This window comes from Eublepharis macularius, chromosome 11 (assembly GCF_028583425.1).
Source record: "Eublepharis macularius isolate TG4126 chromosome 11, MPM_Emac_v1.0, whole genome shotgun sequence".
Taxonomy (NCBI): Eukaryota; Metazoa; Chordata; class Lepidosauria; order Squamata; family Eublepharidae; genus Eublepharis; species Eublepharis macularius.
In genome coordinates, this window is record NC_072800.1 from 40,073,369 (window position 1) to 40,095,009 (window position 21,641).

General features: G+C 39.8%; 1 protein-coding gene across 3 annotated transcripts in view; it reads left to right on the top strand.

Moving 5' to 3' along the window:
- The window catches only part of NEK10 (NIMA related kinase 10), a 111,832-nt gene that overhangs the window by 17,085 nt on the left and 73,106 nt on the right, over window positions 1-21,641 (top strand). For all 3 annotated transcript variants that reach the window (XM_054992107.1, XM_054992105.1, XM_054992106.1), the window contains exons 9-19: window positions 1,317-1,384; window positions 3,743-3,822; window positions 7,944-8,030; window positions 8,731-8,955; window positions 11,045-11,184; window positions 11,969-12,030; window positions 13,255-13,332; window positions 15,116-15,180; window positions 16,714-16,816; window positions 17,253-17,381; window positions 19,708-19,845. In XM_054992107.1, the coding sequence (XP_054848082.1) occupies window positions 1,317-1,384; window positions 3,743-3,822; window positions 7,944-8,030; window positions 8,731-8,955; window positions 11,045-11,184; window positions 11,969-12,030; window positions 13,255-13,332; window positions 15,116-15,180; window positions 16,714-16,816; window positions 17,253-17,381; window positions 19,708-19,845 (1,175 nt within the window). The remainder of the gene's footprint in view (window positions 1-1,316; window positions 1,385-3,742; window positions 3,823-7,943; window positions 8,031-8,730; window positions 8,956-11,044; window positions 11,185-11,968; window positions 12,031-13,254; window positions 13,333-15,115; window positions 15,181-16,713; window positions 16,817-17,252; window positions 17,382-19,707; window positions 19,846-21,641) is intronic.

Consider the following 21,641-nt stretch of genomic DNA (forward strand, 5'->3'; position numbering starts at 1 on the left):
AGGGACTTGAGCTGCTTCAGCCCAGTAATCCTTTGCTAAGTCTCCCCTTCTCTGTCCATGGAAGACTTACTAGAGGATCCCATGCTGTCTGAGTCATCCTCATGGCAGGAGGGCCTGTGATCCTTGTGGTACCACCAGCTCCACTTTGTGGCAGGCCTTCTGACCTGCTCTGGGCTTCTTGAATAGCTGCTGTAGGGTGAATGGTCCCACCTGGATCATGTGGAGCAGCCTACACTCCAGGAGGCCTTACCAGTCGCCTGGGAGAGGGCCTCAGCAGGCACCTAGCTGCTCTGCCCTTTCAGTAAGAATTTCCAGGGCCCTGGACAAGCCCTGCAATGTGCAGCTCTCTGGAGGACTAGAGGGGTGCCCTTGAGTAGGCCTGACTGCCACCAAGCATGTCCCCTGCTTGCCCCCACTAAACCCCCCTTGAGCTGCTGCTGGGAGCCCTTCCTGCCCCCCAGCAGTGGCCCTGCAGCCTGCACCTTGTTGCTGCGCCCAGTGGTATGAGTTACTGTGCGGAAGTCAGCCCCTACTACTCTTTGGGAGGCATGGCTTAATGCCGTGTGCATTAAGGGCACAGCTGCTACCAAAAGGCTGCAGCCTGTAAAAGGTAACCTCCTGTAAAAAGGCCACTGCCTACAAGAAGTTGTTGGAGAGGTGCTGCCCCCGCCAGGGAAAAGCTGCTGCCGCCATCAGAAAGGGGCTATTGAAATGCTTCTCCAGTACATCTCCACACCACATGGGAGACAACTGCAGCCTGGCCTGGGTGGCTCCAGGATTTAAGCCCTCCTGGCAGAACTTTCGGTCAGCCCAGCAAGGCCTGCCCCTGGAACCTGGTGGTTGCCCCTGATTGGCTTGTATGAGGATTCAACCCATTGGCTCCCATGCCAGCCACATAGATTGCTGGGAGCTGCCCGGGCCAACAAGAGAATGGTAGCTGCTATGCTTGTCCCTGGATGTCCTGTGGTTCGCAAAGGAGGGCTCAGGTGAGTCTTGAGCCAGAGCTTAATACATACACTTACCATATCTGTGACTAGCAGGTAACTAGCATGCTTGTCAAAATGTTCCAGATATAATACAATGCAATTGTTGCCTCACAGGTTGCAGAAGAACATTAGCAGATTAAAAACAAAGAATTGCTGTTCTTGTTTTGCAACATTTACAACTCCTATCTTCACATATTTTCTGGTGTGAATTTTTAATTTCATCATGAAATCTACAACCAAAACACAAGTGGCCATTTTGGATTTCTACTCTTTTTTAAAAAATCTTTCTATGACAGCTGAGTGCTTTATTCAGTTTTCTTGCCTCCACAGATATTTTTCAAAAACTATCTGCTGTTAAAGATCAAAGACACTGGATCATAGCCAGTGGAGCACACAAAGTAAGTCCATTGTCATTGGTTAATGGATCACTTTTTAGTGTCTATAAGTGATTGATCTATGGTAGATTGATTAGGGTAGCATATTTTTATATGACCCTTTAAAACAGTAAATGATTTGTCCATCTTATTTAATTAATCAGCCAGAGCATCACAATTGAAGTTTGCATATTATAAGGGAGCGGTAGCTCCAGTTAAACATCCGTGTTTTTTCATATAATTCATTCAGTCCATCGCCCCTGGTGTATTGGAATAAATTTACAGGCAGCAACAACTTTCCTTCTGTTTCCAGCATTTTCCTGCCTGAAGGCAATTCATACTTAGCATTGACAGCAATGGCGGGTGGCTTTTTCAGATTGCCTTAGAAGGAAACCAATATCTCTGGTTCTTCTCTTTGGTTGGGGAGACAGAGAGAGAGAGAACATCCACAGCCCTGCACTTCCTGTCTGGGCAGCTTCCTCTGTGTGGTTCAGAAGTTCTTATGTCATTGATCCAATCAAAGTTAAGTACTTCTGACTGAGTCCCATTGATTGAATCGGAGAAAACTAAATATGTAGTCATTGGCCATAAGGAGAAATCAAGTGCCATTATTTGACTGAGTTTTGCCCTAGACTTGAAAACTACTGTATTTATAATTTTATTTATACTTTGCTTTTAGTCCCCCTTTATCACGGAGATTCAGGGTGGATTACAGGACATAGAACAGTGCAGACACAGCATAAGACTACTAACCTGAGTTCAAATCTCCATAATGCTATACAGTTTGCTGGGTGACCTTGGGCCTGCTGTTGTGAGAATAAAACAGGGAAAGGAGAATAATGATAATAACAACAATGTTTGATTTATATACTGCCCTTCAGGACAACTTATCGCCCACTCAGAGCAGTTTACAAAGTGTGTTATCATCCCTACAACAATCACATTGTGAGGTGGGTGGGGCTGAGAGAACTCCAGTAAGCTGTGACCGACCCAAGCTCACCCAGCTGGCTTCAAGCAGACGAGGGGAATCAAACCTGGTTCTCCAAATTAGAGTCCTGCCGCTCTTAACCACTACACCAAACTGGCATGCATGCTACCCTGAGCTCCTTGAAGGAAGGGCAGAATAAAAATGTTCTATATAGATAGATGTGAAAAGTTAATAAAAGTTTCCTGTGTTGCAACTGTAATGTTTATTTCAGTCATTCAAAGCAATATAGTTCAATCACTTGTACTGAACCTATGTGCAAACCAGATCCCATTTCTTGATGCTGTGTCAATTCAATGCCTCCAGACTGTTGGTGTGGTCATCCCATATAACAGTGGTTGAATAGTGCTTTGGATTAACACATTTTTCTTGGGATGTATGGTGCAGTCCTGTACAGAATTGCACTAGTCTAAGCACGTTGATTTCAATGGGCTTAGAGTGGAGTAACCCTGCATAGGGCTGCACTCATCGTTTTGCTACAGAATCATTGCTTACCAAGTTCCTGGTGTAGCCTTTGGAGGCTCTGAAACTAGCAGAGACGTGGAGGTCCGCTTCCTGTGACCTCTCGTGTTGTCCAGGTTGGTTTGTATATAGTAAAAAGTTGTTTAACTGTCATCTCAGTCCAAAAGTAAAATCCAAATACCAAGAACACAGTTCACATGATCAGCCAAATGGACACATAACAGTGTGTGAACTTTCAGGTTCACCAAAACTCTTCTTCATGCTGGATGTTGCAAAAACATTTTTTTAATGTACAAAAAGAGTTTTGAAGAGGGAGAATGCCTCAGGACATGGTGTAGAGTCTGTTAAAGCCTACATTGTGTATTAGATGCAGAGCAGGTGCAAACAGCAAACCAGCTGTATCATTTGGTTGGGCCTAGTAAAAGGTAGTATGTGAATTGTGTTCTTGTATGTAGCAACCACATAGGTGGAGCCAACCGTCTAGCTCTTTCCTACCCGAATGTTCAACTAGGAGGGAGGACAACATTCAGTGGGAAACCTGGTTGGCCTGCCTACTTAAATGGTTTTTATAGTCAACTAGTCCCAGAGGGACTGGGGAAGAAGCTGTGGAGGGAAAAGCTTCCCACTCTGCTGCTGGGTGAGTGACAGCTTGGTCTAAATTAACTTCATATCTCTGTATAATAGGAACTGCCTCAGTATCATTGACTTTTATAGTAGAAATGTACTTGCTTCATTTAATATGGGGCAATAAAAAAGCAACATTATTTGGAATTATATTTGAAAATACCAAGGCTGGATATGGTCATGATTTAGAATCTTTTTCATTTTTTTTTGAAATGATGAAGCCTAAAAGAGTGCCACATTTCATATTTTGTGTTCTATAATCACCAAAGAGATATTTTATTTACCTTTAATCTTTCTAAATTTCGTTTCAGACTTTAGTAAATTTACTTGGAACCAGAGACCATAATGTGCTTGTGGGTGCACTGCTGGCTCTCACAAGCTTGGCAGAAAGGTATGTTCAGTCTGGTAGGCTTTGCTTTGTCCCTGATGCTTTATTATGGCTGTAGGAGAATTTGTATAAGGAGACAGGTAGTAGTAGTCAAGCTTTATTCTCAAAATGGTTTAACTACTAAAGGGTATGGTTAGATCTTTAACTTCCCACTGAATCAATTATTTCAGTAGTTCCTGCTGCTTAAAATGTAGCTAGATAACACATGCACCTAAAAGGAATTTAATTATATGATTGCCGGTGAGTGAATCTCCCACATGTGCCTTTGCCATTTTAAAGCTTTTGTTTTAGTGTGCATATCTGTTTAATTTTTAGGGGACATATATTCTGTAATTATACAATTACACAACTCCTGTGTAGGAGCACACATCAAGCAAACTTTTTTAAAGACGTCGTGATCTACTGTAAAACCTTTCACTACAGGGGTACTTGTATGATTTTACTTCAGGCTTCTTTTTTAATTCTTTGAAATGAGGGTGTTTTGTTTCTCCTTGGGTGAGCACATTGAGCAGGACTTTTTTTTTTAACAGAAAAAAGTAGCATGCTTTCAATGTAGTGTGAAGTTCAATGAAAGGAGAGATTAGCCTGTAGGTCTAGTCTGTTTCATTGGTATTGCTTATGCTTTGGTGTAAGTGATCATTTAAAAATTACCTATAGCCTCAGATCTGTTCATTTTAGAATGGACATAAAAGCAGAGTATGTATGTCTGCAGTTCTCTAGAATTTGTTCCCTTTGCAATAAAAGTGCACATTATATCAGTTCATTGTCATTCTTCTCTACGGTCCTACCCTGGGACTGCGCAATTGCAGGCCAGCTGTGGAGAGATATTTTAAAAATCCAAAGTAGTGTGAGGGGACACCCCTCTCCCACAATGCATGCATGCATGCACAGTTTGTTTCCCGACAAAACAAATTGCGTCATGATGGGGAGCATCCCCTTTCCCTCAGTTCTTTTGCTGCCGACAAGACAGGTTCTTGTCTAATAGCTTTGTCTTCCGTCATCATCCCTCTTCTTCATTGTGGTGACTGCCTCATTTTCTTTCTCTGCTAAATTGATTTTGAACCTTGGGGACCCTTCTACCTCAGAATGTGCTCAGTGCAGGACCAAAATGACTCACACTAACAAGCATGATCTCTGTTTACTTTGTCTGGGCAAGTCTCACCATGTAGCTGAGTGCTGCCATTGCCAGCACTTCATACCCAAAGCTAGAAGCGATCAGGCCTCAAGGCTAAAGGCCGCACTCTGGGAGAAAGTCTTTTCAGACTTAGATACTTTGGCAGCAAAGAAATCTGCCATGCAAGAGCCCGCTTTGCAATCTGAGCGGTTGACCTCGGTTCAGATACTGGTTTCAACACCTGATAGACATTGGCATTGATCTCTGTAGCCTTCTGACCATTCATCTTCAAAGCCCACGACAAAGAAGGCAAAATTGAAGTTAAAGCACCTTGAGGGCCCTTCATCCACTTCTCATCATTGAGAACACTGCTAGACATCCTTGGTTCTGGCCTTGGGTTTGGTTCCATCACTTCAAGAGAAAGAAATTGCCAGAACAGCACCTCTGTGAAGGTCCACCTTGCTGTCATTCCTACCTTTCATGAGCCGATGGATAGCAAAAGTTTTTTCCCACTCCATCAGCAGTTTCTGAAAGATCTTTTTAACATTTTCCCTCCAAAACCTACACCAGTCTTGAAGTGGTGTTTATCCCTTGGTACTGGCACAGGTTAAGTTGCTACCTTTTGGCATCCTGATCGATAGCACTTTTGTCATGGAAAGTTAGTTTCCTAGTAGTGATAATGTCCTCAAGACAGGTTGGGGAATTAACCGCGCTCAGGATCGACCCTCCGTTTACCTAGTTTTTTCCTGAAAAGGTTGTGCTACATACTAGCATGAAATTCCTTCCGACGGTTGTTTCCACTTGTCTCAAAACATTACGTTGTCTGTGTTTTTTCTGGCTCCCATCCTCTGACTAAGAATGCAGCTTATACATACTGGATGTCAGAAGAGCTTTATTGTTCTATTTGATCAGATTTTCTGCAAATCTAAAGGTCTTTTTATTTATTACTCAGGCCCCTGTAGGGCCATAAAACTTTGGCTCAGCCCTTGCCCAAGTGGATAGCAGCTGCTATTAAACTTCGTTATACATAAGGTGGTATATCCTGTCCTGTAGCCTCCTGTCCTGTAGCAGTATGGGCTCATTCTACTATGGCTCAAGCTTCATCTGTTGCCTTTCTCAGAGGAGTTTCTCTTCAAGACATTTGTCAAACTGCCATTTGGATGTCTGCTGGTACTCTGTTTTGCAGATTCCAGTTCAAGAAAGGACTCAGCTGCGGGAACAGTTGGTCTCCATTCTCTGCTCATTTGACAGACTCCCTCCCTCCTCCTTTGGCGATTAACTTGTTATACTCCCAGCAAGGGACTGCCCAGAAGAACCACAATAAAAACAGGGTTGTGGTTGCTTGTAACTGTTGTTCATCAAGTGTCTTCTGTGCAGACACACATTCCCCCTCTCCTGCCCCATTGTGAGTTCTGCCAGTTCTTTCTAACAAAGTATGGGGACTCTGGCAGTTCTGGAGAACTGAGGGAACAGAGGCACTCTGTCATGATGTGCGTGATTTTGGTGGAAAATGAACTGCATGTGTTGTGGGGGAAGGTATCCCCTCTTTTTACTTTAGAGCTGTCCTGAGCAGTCCCAATGTTTGCTTGCACAGAAGATGCATGATGAACAACAGTTACACATAAGTGCAACCCTGTTTTTTCCTCAATTTGTGATAGATTCCCTGTGTTCCAAGCAGAGTACATGATGCTAGTTGAGCCTTAAAAACCTAGGCCTTAAGAGGGATGAGCATTTACCCTTAGCAATATCACAGATACGCACAGTTTGAATGACAAGAACATGTGAAGAGCAGGTGCTTCAGAATTATGCAACTCATTCCTCTTAGAGGTTTGACAGTGAAGCCTGCCATCTCGGGAGCAAGTATAAGATTGTGGCTTAGTATTAGCCAGCTTTTTCATTGGTATTATCTACTTTAATTTTTTTTATATTTGAGACTTGCACTAAAACAAAAGTGTGTATATATTTTAAATATTTTTTATATATACTTCCACCAAAATTGGCCTAGAATTAAAACAATAGCAGAAAAGCAAATTAATGAGATAGGAGTCAATTGACTGTTAAAATATAAGTGAAAACCAATTAGAGCAAACACTATAGTGAAGGAAATCCTGTCCGCTACAAAATCTACAACCATAATATAAAAGCACTACACAAGAATAAAACTAATTGGGAGAGCAGGATAGACCTACAGCCTGCCACTCATACTTGAAGGGTAATAAAGGCAGTACCAGGCAAACGTGTAGGTAAAGTGTTCTGTAGTAATGACCTTTTCTGTGGTTGTACCCCGTATTTGGTAGATACCTGCTTGATCTCTGAAATGGCTTGTGATGGTGATCTCAGCTAATGGGTAGGTTCATATGGAGAGAACCTTGCCCTTCAGATTCTGTTGTCTCAGACCATGTAGGGCTTTAAAGGTCAAAAACAGTAATTGGATTTATGGCCAGAACCAAAATGGCAACTTTTAAATTGTGAGCGGGATTCAACAACCTTTTCTACTTTTGAAAAAGGTAAGTAGAGGCCTCCCTTGACCACCACTGAAGATCTTGCATGGACAGAAGCCATATGGAATGGGGGGTTTAGTAAGGAGGAGTTTGGGGTGTGACTGAGTGAAAAATGGCTATATCTAACCATATGCATCTATAAGTAGCATAATATCCAAAGTAGCCCAAGTGGAATTCTGCTCATTCAGTGGGGCTTTCCTGCCTTCCTGTTGCCCCTCCATTGCCTCTGATCAGCTGCTCTTGAAAGTAAAGGGATTGTTTGGAATAGTGTGGGCTGTGGTGTGAGAGGGTTACAGTTGGTGTAGTGAATCTGGAAACTGGGATCTCTCCCTTGCGTGAGTGAAATTAATTGTCTTCTGCTTGCACAAGAAGCCCTTAGAATCCAAAGTGTAATAATATTAATTTTGTTTCAGCTGAGAACCATCATTTAGAAAAGTATTTTGGATTTTCTTTGTGTTCGGGGAGACGTTTGTTCAACGCAAGTAATATGTAACAATTCTCCATTTTAGTCCTGAATGTCGAGAGAGGATAAGTGAGCTTAATGTTGTTGAGAATTTGCTGGTGATCCTACATGAATATGACTTGCTGTCTAAGAGGTAGGACATTAAATTAGCTTGAGGTAATCTTCAGCATACATTTGTGTTGTGGGAGGTTATAAAGCACTTTCATGAGTACCCCAAGAGGAAATAAAAGTCCTTTTTTCAGTTGTGTGTTAAGTCTTTGTGCATTGTTTGAACTGAAACTGCAAGCTGTGGCTTCTGATGCAGTACAATCCACCCTGAAGCTACCTTGTTGAATATATACCTGAAAGTACCCTGAGTACTAAGGCAAAAAACGAAGTCAGTAAAGGAATTGGTTTCTATGGCACTTATTACTGCTGTTGCTTTCATTAATACTGTGAGAACAAAGTATACAGTTCTAAATGTGGACCTCTTTGTATGATATTAGTTGAAAAAAAATCAGAGAGCATCCATGTTTATTTTAATGGGCTACTGTAAGTAAGTGGAAAAGAAAGCTTTACAGAATAGTTAATGTCGTTACTAATGTAAGTATTTCCAAATAAATATAGACCTGATTTTAGGATTTAATTTTTTTAAAAAAAGTATGTTAATTATGGCAACTGTTAGAGTAAATGAAAAAGAAAATCAGAGGACATGTTTCACATGTGTTCATAAACCCATAAAGGTCAACTATGTCATTTTGAGTGTTGCAGTGTATAAATGCAGTGATCATTTAACAGGTAGACTGTGTTTTAATTGCATAAGCAATAATTGTTTGTTGGTTATCGCCTTTCAGGCTGACAACAGAGTTGCTCCGCCTCCTATGTGCAGAACCCCAAGTGAAAGAGCAAGTCAAAATGTATGAAGGTGTTCCCATCCTGCTCACTTTGCTCCATTCAGATCACCTGAAGCTGCTGTGGAATGTCGTTTGGATTCTGGTCCAGGTTTGCGAAGATCCCGACATCAGTGTGGAAATCCGTATTTGGGGTGGTATCAAACAGCTCCTACATATTCTACAGGGGTAGGTTTCTGAGGTCCTTGGTAGTCAGGCCACCCACATGCTGTCTCTGATTTATAATAATTGACCTTCATTGTGTCAGTCATGTACCTAAAAAATAATATAAATTTTCATAGGAATCTCTTGAACTTTATATGAAGTTTGTTTCGCATTAAGGGGAAGAGCTTTGACTTTTAACTGTATGGTTTTATTGGAAGTGTTTCAAGAGCATCAGGAAATTAATGGCAAAATGTATTTAGTATACTAGTTTTTATGGGAAAAACAGATCACTGCCACAGCTGCTTTTTCAACATTTATAATTTCTGCTGTAGCAAAACAGCACAAAATGTCCTAATTACAGTTGCCCATGCACATATCTGTAGTTCATATAGATTGCAGACAAACAGAGCAATCCTAAAGAGAATTACTCCAATCTAAGCCCATTGATTTCAATGGGCTTAGACTGGAGTAACTCTCCTTAGGATTGCACTGTAAATTACTTAGGATCCTGATTTGTAGGCAAGAAATAAACACACAATTGGTTGATGTGGATAACAATAAATTGCAGTTTGTTCCAAACCCAGGTAGGTGTGTCTGGATAGGAAGGAGCATGCAGTCCTGGTTATATCTGGAGCTCATTTTCTGAAAGTAGTTGATACGTAATGTGCTCTGGGTTGCCGTTGTTCTGTCACTTTCCTTTCCCTCTGAACACTTATCTTGCTAAGATGTTAACCAAGATCAGCAGAGTAATATGTTAAAAATAGGAGCTAGCTTCCCTGTTCTCTTCTGAAGAGGAGAATATTTTTCATGCATAATGAAGCGTTATTGGCTTGTATTCAAATAATTCATTCTACAAACAGAAGGGCACTTCCACTTCCAGAATGGCACTATGCTACAGTTGTTGTACCATAGTGGTTAAGTGGCTGGGCTCCGAGTCAGTACTTTGCTAGTTCGACTCTCATGACTGCCATATTTTCAACAGGTGACCTTGGGTAAACTACTCCTCCCAGCCCCAGCTCCCCAGCTGTATTGCGGGGAAAATAACAACACTAACTTTGTTCACTACCTTGAGTTGGGTACTAATCAGTATAGAAGAGCGCTGTATAAGCACACTGTTGTGGTAGTGATTGTGGTTGTTGTTGTTATTACATTAGAGAAGGAGGCAGTGATTGTCACCAATTCTCCTCTGCCACTGCAAACTCCTACTTTGCCTGCTGTGTTGTTTCTGAGGCTTCTAGGTACAATTGTAAGGGAGGCTCAGTTGTCTGTAGCTTGAGGGGGAAATGGAAGAATCCCATTCAGTAAGGCGAATGCATTTAAAGCAAATTTCCCTTTATATTAGATACCTAGAAGTACAATGAACACTCCTGTAATGTTCAAAGGATCCAGTGGATTCCATATGTGGCATTTATATAGTTCAAATATTTAGTTATATTGATGTGCCAGATGAACTGAATGTAATTAGACTCCACATCTGGCAGTTTTCTATTGCAAACATGTGAACTTTCAACTTCTGTAGTAGTTGATGTAAATATCTTCATCTGTTAAAATATATTACTTTATAATGATAAATTCATAAAACAGTATTTTCTGAATGCACTTGTATGATGAAAGTATAGTGTTATGTGCCATCAAGTCACTTCTGACCTATGGCGAACTTATGAATGAAAGACCTTCAAAACATCTTATCGTTAACAGACTTACTCAGATCCTGCAAACTGGATTGAGTCTAGCCTACCATATTTTAATTGAGTCTAGCCTACCACATTTTACTTCTCTGTTTCTAGCTCCATTCTTCATTTGGAGGTTCACTGCTTCCTATCTAGAATCAAAGTTTTTTGGGGTTTTTTTTTACATGTAAGAAAGATAGCATTAACATTTCACACATTTGTAGCAACACTATTTGGAGGTTTAAAAAAGACTGAGCCAAATGTTAATGGCAAGCATTATGTTGTTCTTTGTCTAAAATAGCAAATTCATTCAGGTTGTCAGGGTGGCGCTTATGGGTATGGAGTATTTTTATTCTTTTAATGTGGAGAAAAATAGCCTCATATCACTAGGATGGTTAACAGATATATCTAAAGTATTCTTTATACTGATTGTATTTTTCCAGGGAGCGAAATCTATTTTCAGATCGATCTTCCATTGCCAGTTTATCTAGTGCAAATGCAGCAGGAAGAATCCAACAGCTTCTCTTATCAGAAGATTTAAGCCCCCATGAGATACAAGAAAATACATTCTCCCTTCAAGCAGGTACACGCCATAATGCAGTTCCCTCTGGTGCTTTGCACTTTGTACAGTGAATAATCTATACAGAAAGTGGTTGCAAAGGAGTTTACCTTGCAGAAGATAACCATTAATCCAGTAGATTATGCTTGAGGTGCTTAATACATAAGATAATTTCATGAACAATACAGCTAGATTGGAAATCTAAATGATGTTAAACATGGGACCTTGAGAGCTGGCATCATGGATGCTTTTGTGTTGTTACCCACCAGGACACCAAGCTAGGACTTTGCCATTCAGTCTTCTCTTGTCCCTATTGCCCTGGACATTATACTGCCCAAATCCAGGTTTTAAACTAAATGCTCCTACAATCTTTTAAATAACAACAATCTTTGAAAGCGAAATTGCCATTTAGTTTCAATAACTTAAGACCTAAAACCTCACATTTCCATTCTAAGCATCAGGTGCTGAGGAATGACTTGAGCAGGCCATCGTCTCTGGTATTTCCTTACGAGCTGCTGCAGGGCTATCTGCCAGTGCTTGCGCTTGCAGTACCAAACTGCAGCCAATTACAGCTCCGTAAGAGTGTACCTGTATGATACATGATGCGTTCATATTAGTGTCACATTCATACTTTATATTTCCAGGCATTCATTTCACTTAAAACATTTTAGATATACCACCTCAAAATGTAATCTGTGCCATAGTTTTAGGTATATTTCATTTAAAATTCAGAAGACTAGCTTGATTATTTTGGCAAACAATGGATATATGTTAACAGATATTTCATATTTGTGATGTTTTATTCTAGCTTGTTGTGCTGCTATTACTGAATTGGTGCTTAATGATACAAATGCTCATCAGGTCATTCAGGTAAGAGGTTTTTGTCTTTGTCTCAGTACCTTTAGTGGGGAGAGTCAGCATGGTGTAGTGGTTAGAGTATCGGACTAGGATCTGAAAGACCCAGAATCAATTCCCTGCTCTGCCTTGGAAGCTCGCTGGGTGACCTTGGGACAGTCACCTATTCTCAGCCTATCATACCTCACAGGGTTGTTGTGAGGATCAAATGGAGGAGAGGAGGATGTTGTTAAGCTACTTTGGGTCTCCATTGTGTGGTATACTTTTCATTCCAATTTATTTTTTCAAGGTACTCTTACTTTGATCTGTACGCAAAATGTATATGCAGACATTGTGACATATGTGCTGCTTATTTTTATAATCTGTATGAATAGATATTTATCTATAACGTTTTTAATTCTCCAAAAAGCACAGAGTGTCATACATGGTTCTTCCTTCTTTTGTTGTGTCCTCACAGCCATCCTGTGTGGCAGGTTAAGCTGAGAAAGAGTGACTGATCCAAGCAGTGACCAAGTGTGTTTTATGACTGAGTAGGGATTTAATGCTCTAATTATTGCACCCAATAGCTGTGGAGATATTGGTGGAATATTGTGATGCTAATGGCAACACTGGGCAGATAAGGAGTGCTTGAAATACAAAAAGAAGAAGGAATACTTTTTTCCCCCTAAATTTCCAATAATAGTAGATAAGCACCATACTTATAGGAAGTTTGAGGATACATCAGGTATTCTGCAGACTTCAGGTAGAAGGAAGAGGCGTGACAGTTAACCAGTAAGGAGCTGGTCTGAAAAGAGTCAAAATGAGAATAGGAATAAATAAAGACTGGGATAAAATGGCAATGTGGACAGGATGAAGTTTGATAAGATGAGATGAAAGAGAAATAAAGGCAGGAAGAGAGATAACAGCAGAAAAAACACACCCACAGTCTTGGTGCCCTTCTAAAACCAGTATGGATAGCAGTCATATGTAGAACACTGTAAGATAGAATATTTAGAAGACTGTTCAGAAGTGAGTGGGCCAGTACTTTCCTCCTTATTGGCTCTGTTTCAAAGGCCTTGTTGCAAAATGCATAACATCCACTGCACTTACTGATTTGCATACCTGGTTTCAGGTGAATTGATTGATGGAGTCTCTTGCATAAACAGGACAAAAATTTGTTATTAACTTCATAGCAAATAAGTTATTGTTTATTTTTGGACTGTACTCTGAATCTGTCTTGTTCAATGTGTATTTTCTCAGGAAAATGGAGCCTATATAATAGCAAAGCTAACTTTACCAAATAAACAAAGGAATGTTCCAAAAGCAAATTTATTGCAGGTAATCCTTTTTCTTAATTGGCAGCCTCTTATAAGCAGCCACTGGATTTGACATCTAGTCCAACATTTGGTTGGACTAGATGACCCTTGGCTGTACCTTCCAGTTCTATGTTTCTATGGTGGTGTATTATCTGTTGATTTAATATAAAGTAACCTTTGTATCTTATCTTTTTAAAAACCACAGCAGAAAAAGATAGTAAGGATATAGCTATATAAATTTTAAAAACAACACTGTTGCAAACAAATAGGCTCAGAGTCCTCCTGAAGAATACTGTTGTACACTAAATTGTATGTAAATGGGTGGATAACAAGTCATAGTTTTAAAAATCTTTAGTTAAACATTTTGTCTTGCCTTCTTCAGAAAGAAATTGTTTATAAATGAAGAACTAGGAGCCAAGGTGATAAATTTTAGAACACTCAGGATGAAATTCTCAGGAGAGTGATATACACGAGCAGAATATGCTTGTCTGCATACACCTTGGGCACACTGTGTGCAGAGGTGGTCTAAAGTATTTTTTACAGATAATATATCATCCTCAAAATCAAGGCCATGTGGTATTAGATTAAGTCTAGAAGCTTCTTCATGTTTCTGTGGATGTAATGGTTGCTCCACTGAAATTGTTTCTAGGTCAGAGAGGCTGTGGTTTTAGAATTAACATGTTATTCCACCAGTTGTTCAAATTTGTTTGTCACGGTTTCTGATAGCAGTTTGGGGTCTGCTATGTAAATGTAGTTTTTGCCACTGTCCTGTACATGGCATTCGGGGCACCTGTGTTCTATACGTTATATTGTTGGACTTACAGATGATGTCTTGTTTGATAAAATAGGCCTTTTGAGTCATGCTTTAGGTAGGTAGCCATTTCCTTAAAACATATGAGCAAGTAATCAAGTGATGGATTCACAATTATGTGATTTAGGATTACTGATAGGTTATTTTTGTCACATATGTCAAGTAATTTGTGGAAATTCTGAGGTGCTGAAGGTAACAAAAAGAAGCTGGCTGATGTAGTTTGCAAAATATGGGAAATGGGATGTAGAAATATTTCTATTAGAGCAACCAGGGACATTAGAAACAAAAGAAAATGTCTAGATTTATAGGATGTGAGGTATAATCTTTAGATATTTTTGTGCCTTTACATGTGACTAAAATGTGCAAATGGAAATGGAGCTGGTAGCAACTGTCTTTACAGTCACTTTGACAGCCATCAGACATCATGACAAGCTGTAATAACTGCGATCAAGTACAAACACAGCTTGTTGTTATGCTTGCATTTTTCCTTCATGCTTTCTCCCTACATCCTCTTCCTCCCGCTCCTGCACAGAACGTGACTAAAATCTTGGCATACAGGACTTTGATTATTGGCTGCAGGCCAGGATTTTAAACTGGGATTTAAGATTAGAGTCCCAGTTTGCTGGTCTGTGTGTATATAGATGATAAATCGAGGTGCCTGCATTCAGCCATCATGGCAAATGGGACTTTGACCTGACCGGGAAGGTTTTATTCAAGCTCTGTATGCAGGAGGAGTTGCAAGAAGAGAGGGGAATGCAGGGCCATAGCAACAAGTGGAGTTAGTGCCTTATTATGAGGCACATAATTTTTTCTTGTGAATGACTGATACTTTTCTTCTAGCACTAAAATATTTTCATACAACCAACATTAAAAAGGCATCAAGCTTTCAGGCCTCCTGGGTGACAAGCAGTCATTTATTTATTTGCTCCTAGCCCAGAATGTTCAGTAAATCTGCATGGAATTACTTTTAATGTATACATTTTCTCCACTCTAGTGTTACGCCTTTAGAGCCTTGAGATTTCTTTTCAGCATGGAAAGGAACAGATATCTTTTCAAAAGGTATGCAAATGAAATAGTAGGAGATATTATACTCTAAAATGGTGCACTTGCATTATAACAAGAAGCCCCCAAGTTAATACTTATCATTAGGCTTAAGTCTTAGATTCGTAGATATTCAGGCTGGAAGAACTAAAAATGAAATTACACAGCAGAGTATGTCACTTTAGTTCATGATGCCTTTGCAAAGAAAATGTAACAACACTTACAATTCAAATGTAATGCTGCCACCCAGAGTTTTTTTGAAAGCTATGTGATGGCTTCTCTATATTGAGACTTTAATTGATTGCTTATTTATGTATTTAAAAATATTTGCATCCTAGCCTCCGCCAAATGTCACCAAATCTGCTTATAATGTGATGGATTCAGAGCCTCTTTTCCTATAACCAAAGATTCTTCCTTCAACAGAGGAAAACACTTCAGTTAGTGGAAGGGTGTAATTGATCCGACTGAATTAGAAATACAATAAAGCAGCAATTCCCAAACTAGTGGGCTATGAGAGGAGCTGAAGTATGCCTTAAAAAAATTAAGGCATATTGCATTTGCCCATAATTCTGTGCTCTTCAGAATGGGTGATCCTGTGCAGTGTTGATTGCCCATCTCTGCCAATATATGAACACTGGCATCTTCCTCTGGAAGGAAGGGAAGATGTGGTGGGATCTGTGGAGTGTGTGCTACAGTTGGGAGGTCTAGGAATCCTTGAAGCATCACTGCTGCTCAGAAAACTTAGTTCAAGGGCTGGTTCACTGTCCAAGCAACACAAGTGGGTGATTTGGGAACCAAACCAGCAGAGAAGCAGCAGCTGGAAGGATTTGACAGGCATGGCTGGTGTCTGGCATTGCCTTTCAGGTCGCTGCTGCTGCTGGCTGAATCTAAGATGGGTGGCAGACTTGTCTTTGTGGGACAAGATGGCAGAAGCTACCCCTACACTTGTGCTGCTGCTACAGTTTAATGCATGATGGGTCCGACTCCTGAGTTGCATTCTCATCTCATAGAAGAATTAGAATTTCCATCTATAAGAATCAGCCCTTACAGGCACATTATTTCCAGTTCCATTTAGATCATAGAACTCTTGGGCAGAAGCACAAATGAAATTGGAAGTATTTTACTTTATTTACCATCATTACCAAAGGGGCAACTGTAGCTGCAACAGGTTGAGTCCTCTGTCCCAGAACATGCATATCATCCAAATGATGTCTGAGAATATTAGAAATTGCTTCACCTTTATCTCATTGCATTTTTATTCTGAGTATCTAAACCTGAATAAGAACCACAAAAGCTTCAAAGACTGGCAACTTTAAAACAGCTAGCTGAGCATCTTTCATCTGTTCTGAGTTTCTTATGTTTTTGACTGATACAGCTACAGCTCCTAAATGAGTGATGTTTATATTGGGAGAATAGTATCAAAATGAGATATAACCAGGTCATTTGACAGGTCATTTGACTAGCTACAGTGTTTCTTTTCAGCATGGGCAACATAATTGGGTCTGAAATTTATTTAGCAGTCCACAAGTCTGCTAATTTTCATTTTTGTAGACTCTTCCCCACAGACATGTTTGAGAACTTCATTAATATTGGGCATTATGTTCGAGATATTCATGCTTATGAAGAGCTGGTATCTAAGCTAAATTCATTATTGGTAAGTAGTAAATATTTACTTTTTAAATCCTTCAGGTTCAGTTTCAAAACGTTAATCTAGCCAACTTTCTGGGGAAATGCTTGAGCTTAGGCAGGTCTCCAGGGAACAGTTCTCTGAGCTATAACACAAAACAATTTTGTTGTTTGAATTTTACATTCTAAGCTGCCTTGAGCACCTTTGGAGGAAAGGTGGTGAATGTGTTTTTTCACACATTCTCTTCTTGTATGAACTTAGCTTGTAAGTAAAATAATGTGTTCAGTAATGTGTTCTGTGCTGGACCTAGATGGTACAGAAGGAAGGAAGTGGTCTCTAAAGTGTGTAGGCCGACACTGCTTGGGACTTGGCAAGTCAGAACTATAAGTAAAGACAGAACCATTATCCTATTAGCAAATGTCACTTCAATCATACTAAGGCTTTTAATTTATTATCTTACTAGGAGGATGACGTTAATCAAATTGCTGAAAATATTGAAAACATTAATCAGAACAAAGCACCTACAAAATACATAGGCAAATATGCAATATTAGGTCACCTTGGCACTGGAGCTTTTGGAAGTGTTTACAAGGTAAAAAAATTGCTTTATGTTACATGTTAAATATGCTCTCCTGTCCACCTTCATGTATTATGTTATTGCAGATTTCTTTTACTCATTTTCTCAAATCGTCCATATATTGTTTTGAATTTCTGTGTTTTTCATAAGCAGCATATGACCAACATAAGTGCAAAGGAGAGCTGGAAGTCTTCACTTCCAGTCTCACCATAGCTAAGAAGCTGTTAGACAAGTCAGCCCCCACACCTTTCCCCAGGTGTGCAATATGGATATAAATATACAGGGCTATTGTAAGCTAGGCCCAATATTGAGATAATGTATCTGCATCACTTGAACAACATACAATATAAATGCTGTAACTAGTATACTTTTAGCCACTAGCAATACAATCCTAGAGTTACTCCAGTCTTGAGCCCATAGATTTCAAATCTGTGCTTCAGCCGGCCCCAGAGGGCGTGTCTAGATGTTCAACGACGCTAGGGTGGCCTAGCCCCCTCCTCTCTCCAACGCATTATTATTGTCACTCAATGGACTCTCACGTAGTTTATATGGATTACAATTGTATATAGTTAGCCTGTATTACATACTGCATAATAGGGTTGCCTGTTTGTTATAACGGTGCTAAATCACTTAGCCTGTATGCTGTGAGGCGTCGCCTATTGGTACTTGTGTTTGTATTCCCCTTTGAAGAATATGCTGTAAGGCGTTGCCTATTGTAAGTTTATGCTTATTTAAAAAACTTTTGGAGCATTGAAAAGTAAGGCGTTGCCTATTGTAAGTTTATTTTGCTTACTTTAAAAATTTTTGGAGCTTTGAAAGTTGTAGACTTTATTGATATTGGTTCAAGAGCTTGAGGTTCATTCCATGTGAGTTAATTTCATAAGCTTTGTTGTCTTGGAGCATTGCTCGTTTCAACCCCTCCCGGGATTCCCCCCCCCCTTTATTGTATTGGCTTTTGGCGAGGGTAGCCCTTTCTTTTCTAATTAAAGGTGCCCAGCATAAAGAGAATTGGAATAATTTGGACCAGAATATCGGGAATACCATAAATATTTGGTATTCCTGATATCTGGGTAAGATTCTCTATTTGGTTTTATTAGAAAGGCCTGAATATATCTGGCCATTATTCCCTTTGGGGAAAACTATTGAGGGGAGGCTGGGAGGCATTTTTCAAGCAAACCTACCAAATTTGCAAGGAGCCTAGGTCTTTCTGTCCACTAAAGATGCCACCCCAAGTTTCAGAAAGATTGGACTCATGGGTCCAATTCTGTAGGCCTCTGAACAAGCTGCCCCCAGCCATTCTCCATTGTTTCCTATGTGGAAAAACATTCCAAGGCTTTCCAGGACAAAGAAACCTTAAACAAAGCAAGCCCTGACCAAAAGCCAGTCCCAATGCATATCCCACTCCCAATGCAAGCAGAAGCAACAACGCCCAGCAGAACTCAACTAAAGCAAAAGAACCAACATCAAACCAGAGACAAGGCAGAACAGAGCCAACTGGCCTACGACACTCATTTCTTCCATTTAGATTAAACCTAGTGTATATAGTACAGAACCAAACTGAAGCAAGGAAACCAACATCAAACCAAGGAATACCACAAAAACTAAACTAAAGCAAGGGACACTGTAAAAGTAAATAAACAGCAAACAAGCAAGCAACTGCTTAAGCAATCCCCCCCCCCACACACACATATTTGGTTTTATCCATCATTAATGTATTTGGTATCCTGATTTTATTTGAGATTCTCTAATTTGATCTGGTATACATGGATAATGCTGAATTAACCATTATCCGGGTATTTTGGTAAATCAGTACCGAATTGCACACTCCCTACTGAAACTGTGGTGGAACTGCATAAGCTCTGAAGTTCCCAGTTTCTACACAGATCTGCCACTACATTCTTTATGCATCTCTTATAACAGTATTTTTCATTCCACTACAGGGGCTCCAGTTCCTGTCAGGCAGATCATTAGATATTAATGCAGAGGAGTTAGCCGTGTTAGTCTGTGGTAGCAAAATCAAAAAGAGTCCAGTAGCACCTTTAAGACTAACCAATTTTATTGTAGCATAAGCTTTCGAGAATCAAGTTCTCTTCGTCAGATGCATGATACAGAGACAGTCTCTGTATCATGCATCTGACGAAGAGAACTTGATTCTTGAAAGCTTATGCTACAATAAAATTGGTTAGTCTTAAAGGTGCTACTGGACTCTTTTTGATTAGATATTAGGAATGTGTTTCTTAGAGTAGACAAAATGCAGTTTCAATGAACAAATAGTATTTGCTTTATAATATGTGCCCTTTTTGTTGTTGTTCATTTCTGCGGTTTCCCTCTCTTGTAATAGGTTAGAAAACATAGTGGCCAAAACCTTCTAGCAATGAAAGAGATCAGTTTACATAATGGAGTATTTGGAAAGAATAAAAAAGCCCAAGACAGTAGCCCCGAGAACATTGTCTCTGAATTAACCATAATTAAGGAACAGGTGAGTTTAAGCTTGTTATAATTAATATACAGAAAATAAGTTTTAGGAAAATAAGTGACTCTTCCTTTCAAATAAATGTGTGCAAGATTTTGAATGCTAGTGAAAAGAAGCAGCTTACTTGCACTAACATTTCCTAGACATCATCAACCAATTGATTGTTTACAATGAAATGAGGAAGCAACCAGGTACCCTTTTGTTGGTGTTGCTTTATGTATTGTACTTCCTATATGTTTAATAGTTATTGTAAGTCTTACAACTGTAAAACCTTTTACTTTTTTCAGCCTTAAAAAACCCTCATCATTGTAAGGGTATGGATTTTAGAATAAGAATCGCAATAAATATTTTCTAAAATGGAGTGTCCTCTTTGCAGTCTTCATGATAAACACAATGTTTTAAAAGAGGTCATTGGCAGCTGTCTTCATTGGGGTTAGAGACACTAGCTAAGCTGAACACCAGTAGCTGTGGCTCAACCCAGGGACCAACTCAAAGACAGCTGAAATCAAGGAAGCTTACACATATATTTACATATTTACTTCATTTATATACTGCCTTTCTCCCCATGGGAATATGAAGCAGCTTATAGCATTCTTCTCTCCTCCATTTTATCCTCACAACTACCCAATGAGGTAGGTTACATTAAGAGTGTGTGATTGGTCCAAGGTCACTCAGCAAACTTCCATGATAGAATGGGGATTTGAACCTGGGTCTCCCAGATCCTGGTCAGACATTCTAACCACTACACCATGTTGGCTCTTGACATGCACAGTATCATTAGATCTCACTTTATTTAAAACATGGCTAACTTTCAGATCTGGTGGAGGTGAGGGGCTCTGTACACAGAGTTCTCTGGCCTTCAATGTTTGCCAGTCATTTCTGTGGAGGAGTGGCCCTGTATATGGAAATGCTGTCTCCATTGAAGAATCAGGAAAACCACCCACAAGTGCTACAGATATGCATGAGGGTGGTCCACAGAACTTGTATCAGGGTGAATGAATATAAATATACAGTGAGAATAGTTTGTGACAATAATTCAAATGTCCAAATGTGAGGAGGTACAAAACAGAATTTTCTCATTTTGGTGGACAGTAATTTTAATTTTGACTGTGATATGTGCAGTCAAAAGGTAAAACAAAACACAGCAGAAAATATGCCCCAAACAGTACTGTTCAGGTATAACAGTTCCTGCTGTTTGGAACCCTGAAGGTGGTGATCTGGTCTGCAAGTCGCATGCTTTTTCTCCTGTACCATTCTGTCAAAATAGAGCTGCTCTTGTTTGTTTTCCAATTAAACTTAGTTACTTATTTGTTTTGTGTGGTAAAGAACTGTAACCTAAGGGGACCAAAAGAATGCTTTCAGTTTGATTGTTTGTAGCATAGCTTTTAAGAATACAATATTGCAACATATGAAACCAAAGTTGCACTTGCGCCAGGATAGCAATGATCAGTTTCACATTTGTTCTTCAAGCGTCTGTTTGCTCTAAACCTGGGAACGTAGATGTTTAATTTTTATTGCATATATTCATTCCCTTTCCCCCATCTCGAAGTGATAGCCTGTTAATGCTTAGTTCTTTCTGTGGGTCCTGAAACGGCACGGTCACTTCCTTGGCCTTGGTGACCAGCACTGCAAATTTCAATTCTGGACTATATCTTGATGAGCTGAAAAATAAAACTTAATTCTAAGATCACAGAAATAGCACAACTCTTCATTCATAAATGGATACATTTATTTGTCGTTTCATAGTTTCCAAGTATGCATGTTTAGGATTACATTGGGAGAACCTTAAGAAGGTAGCCATG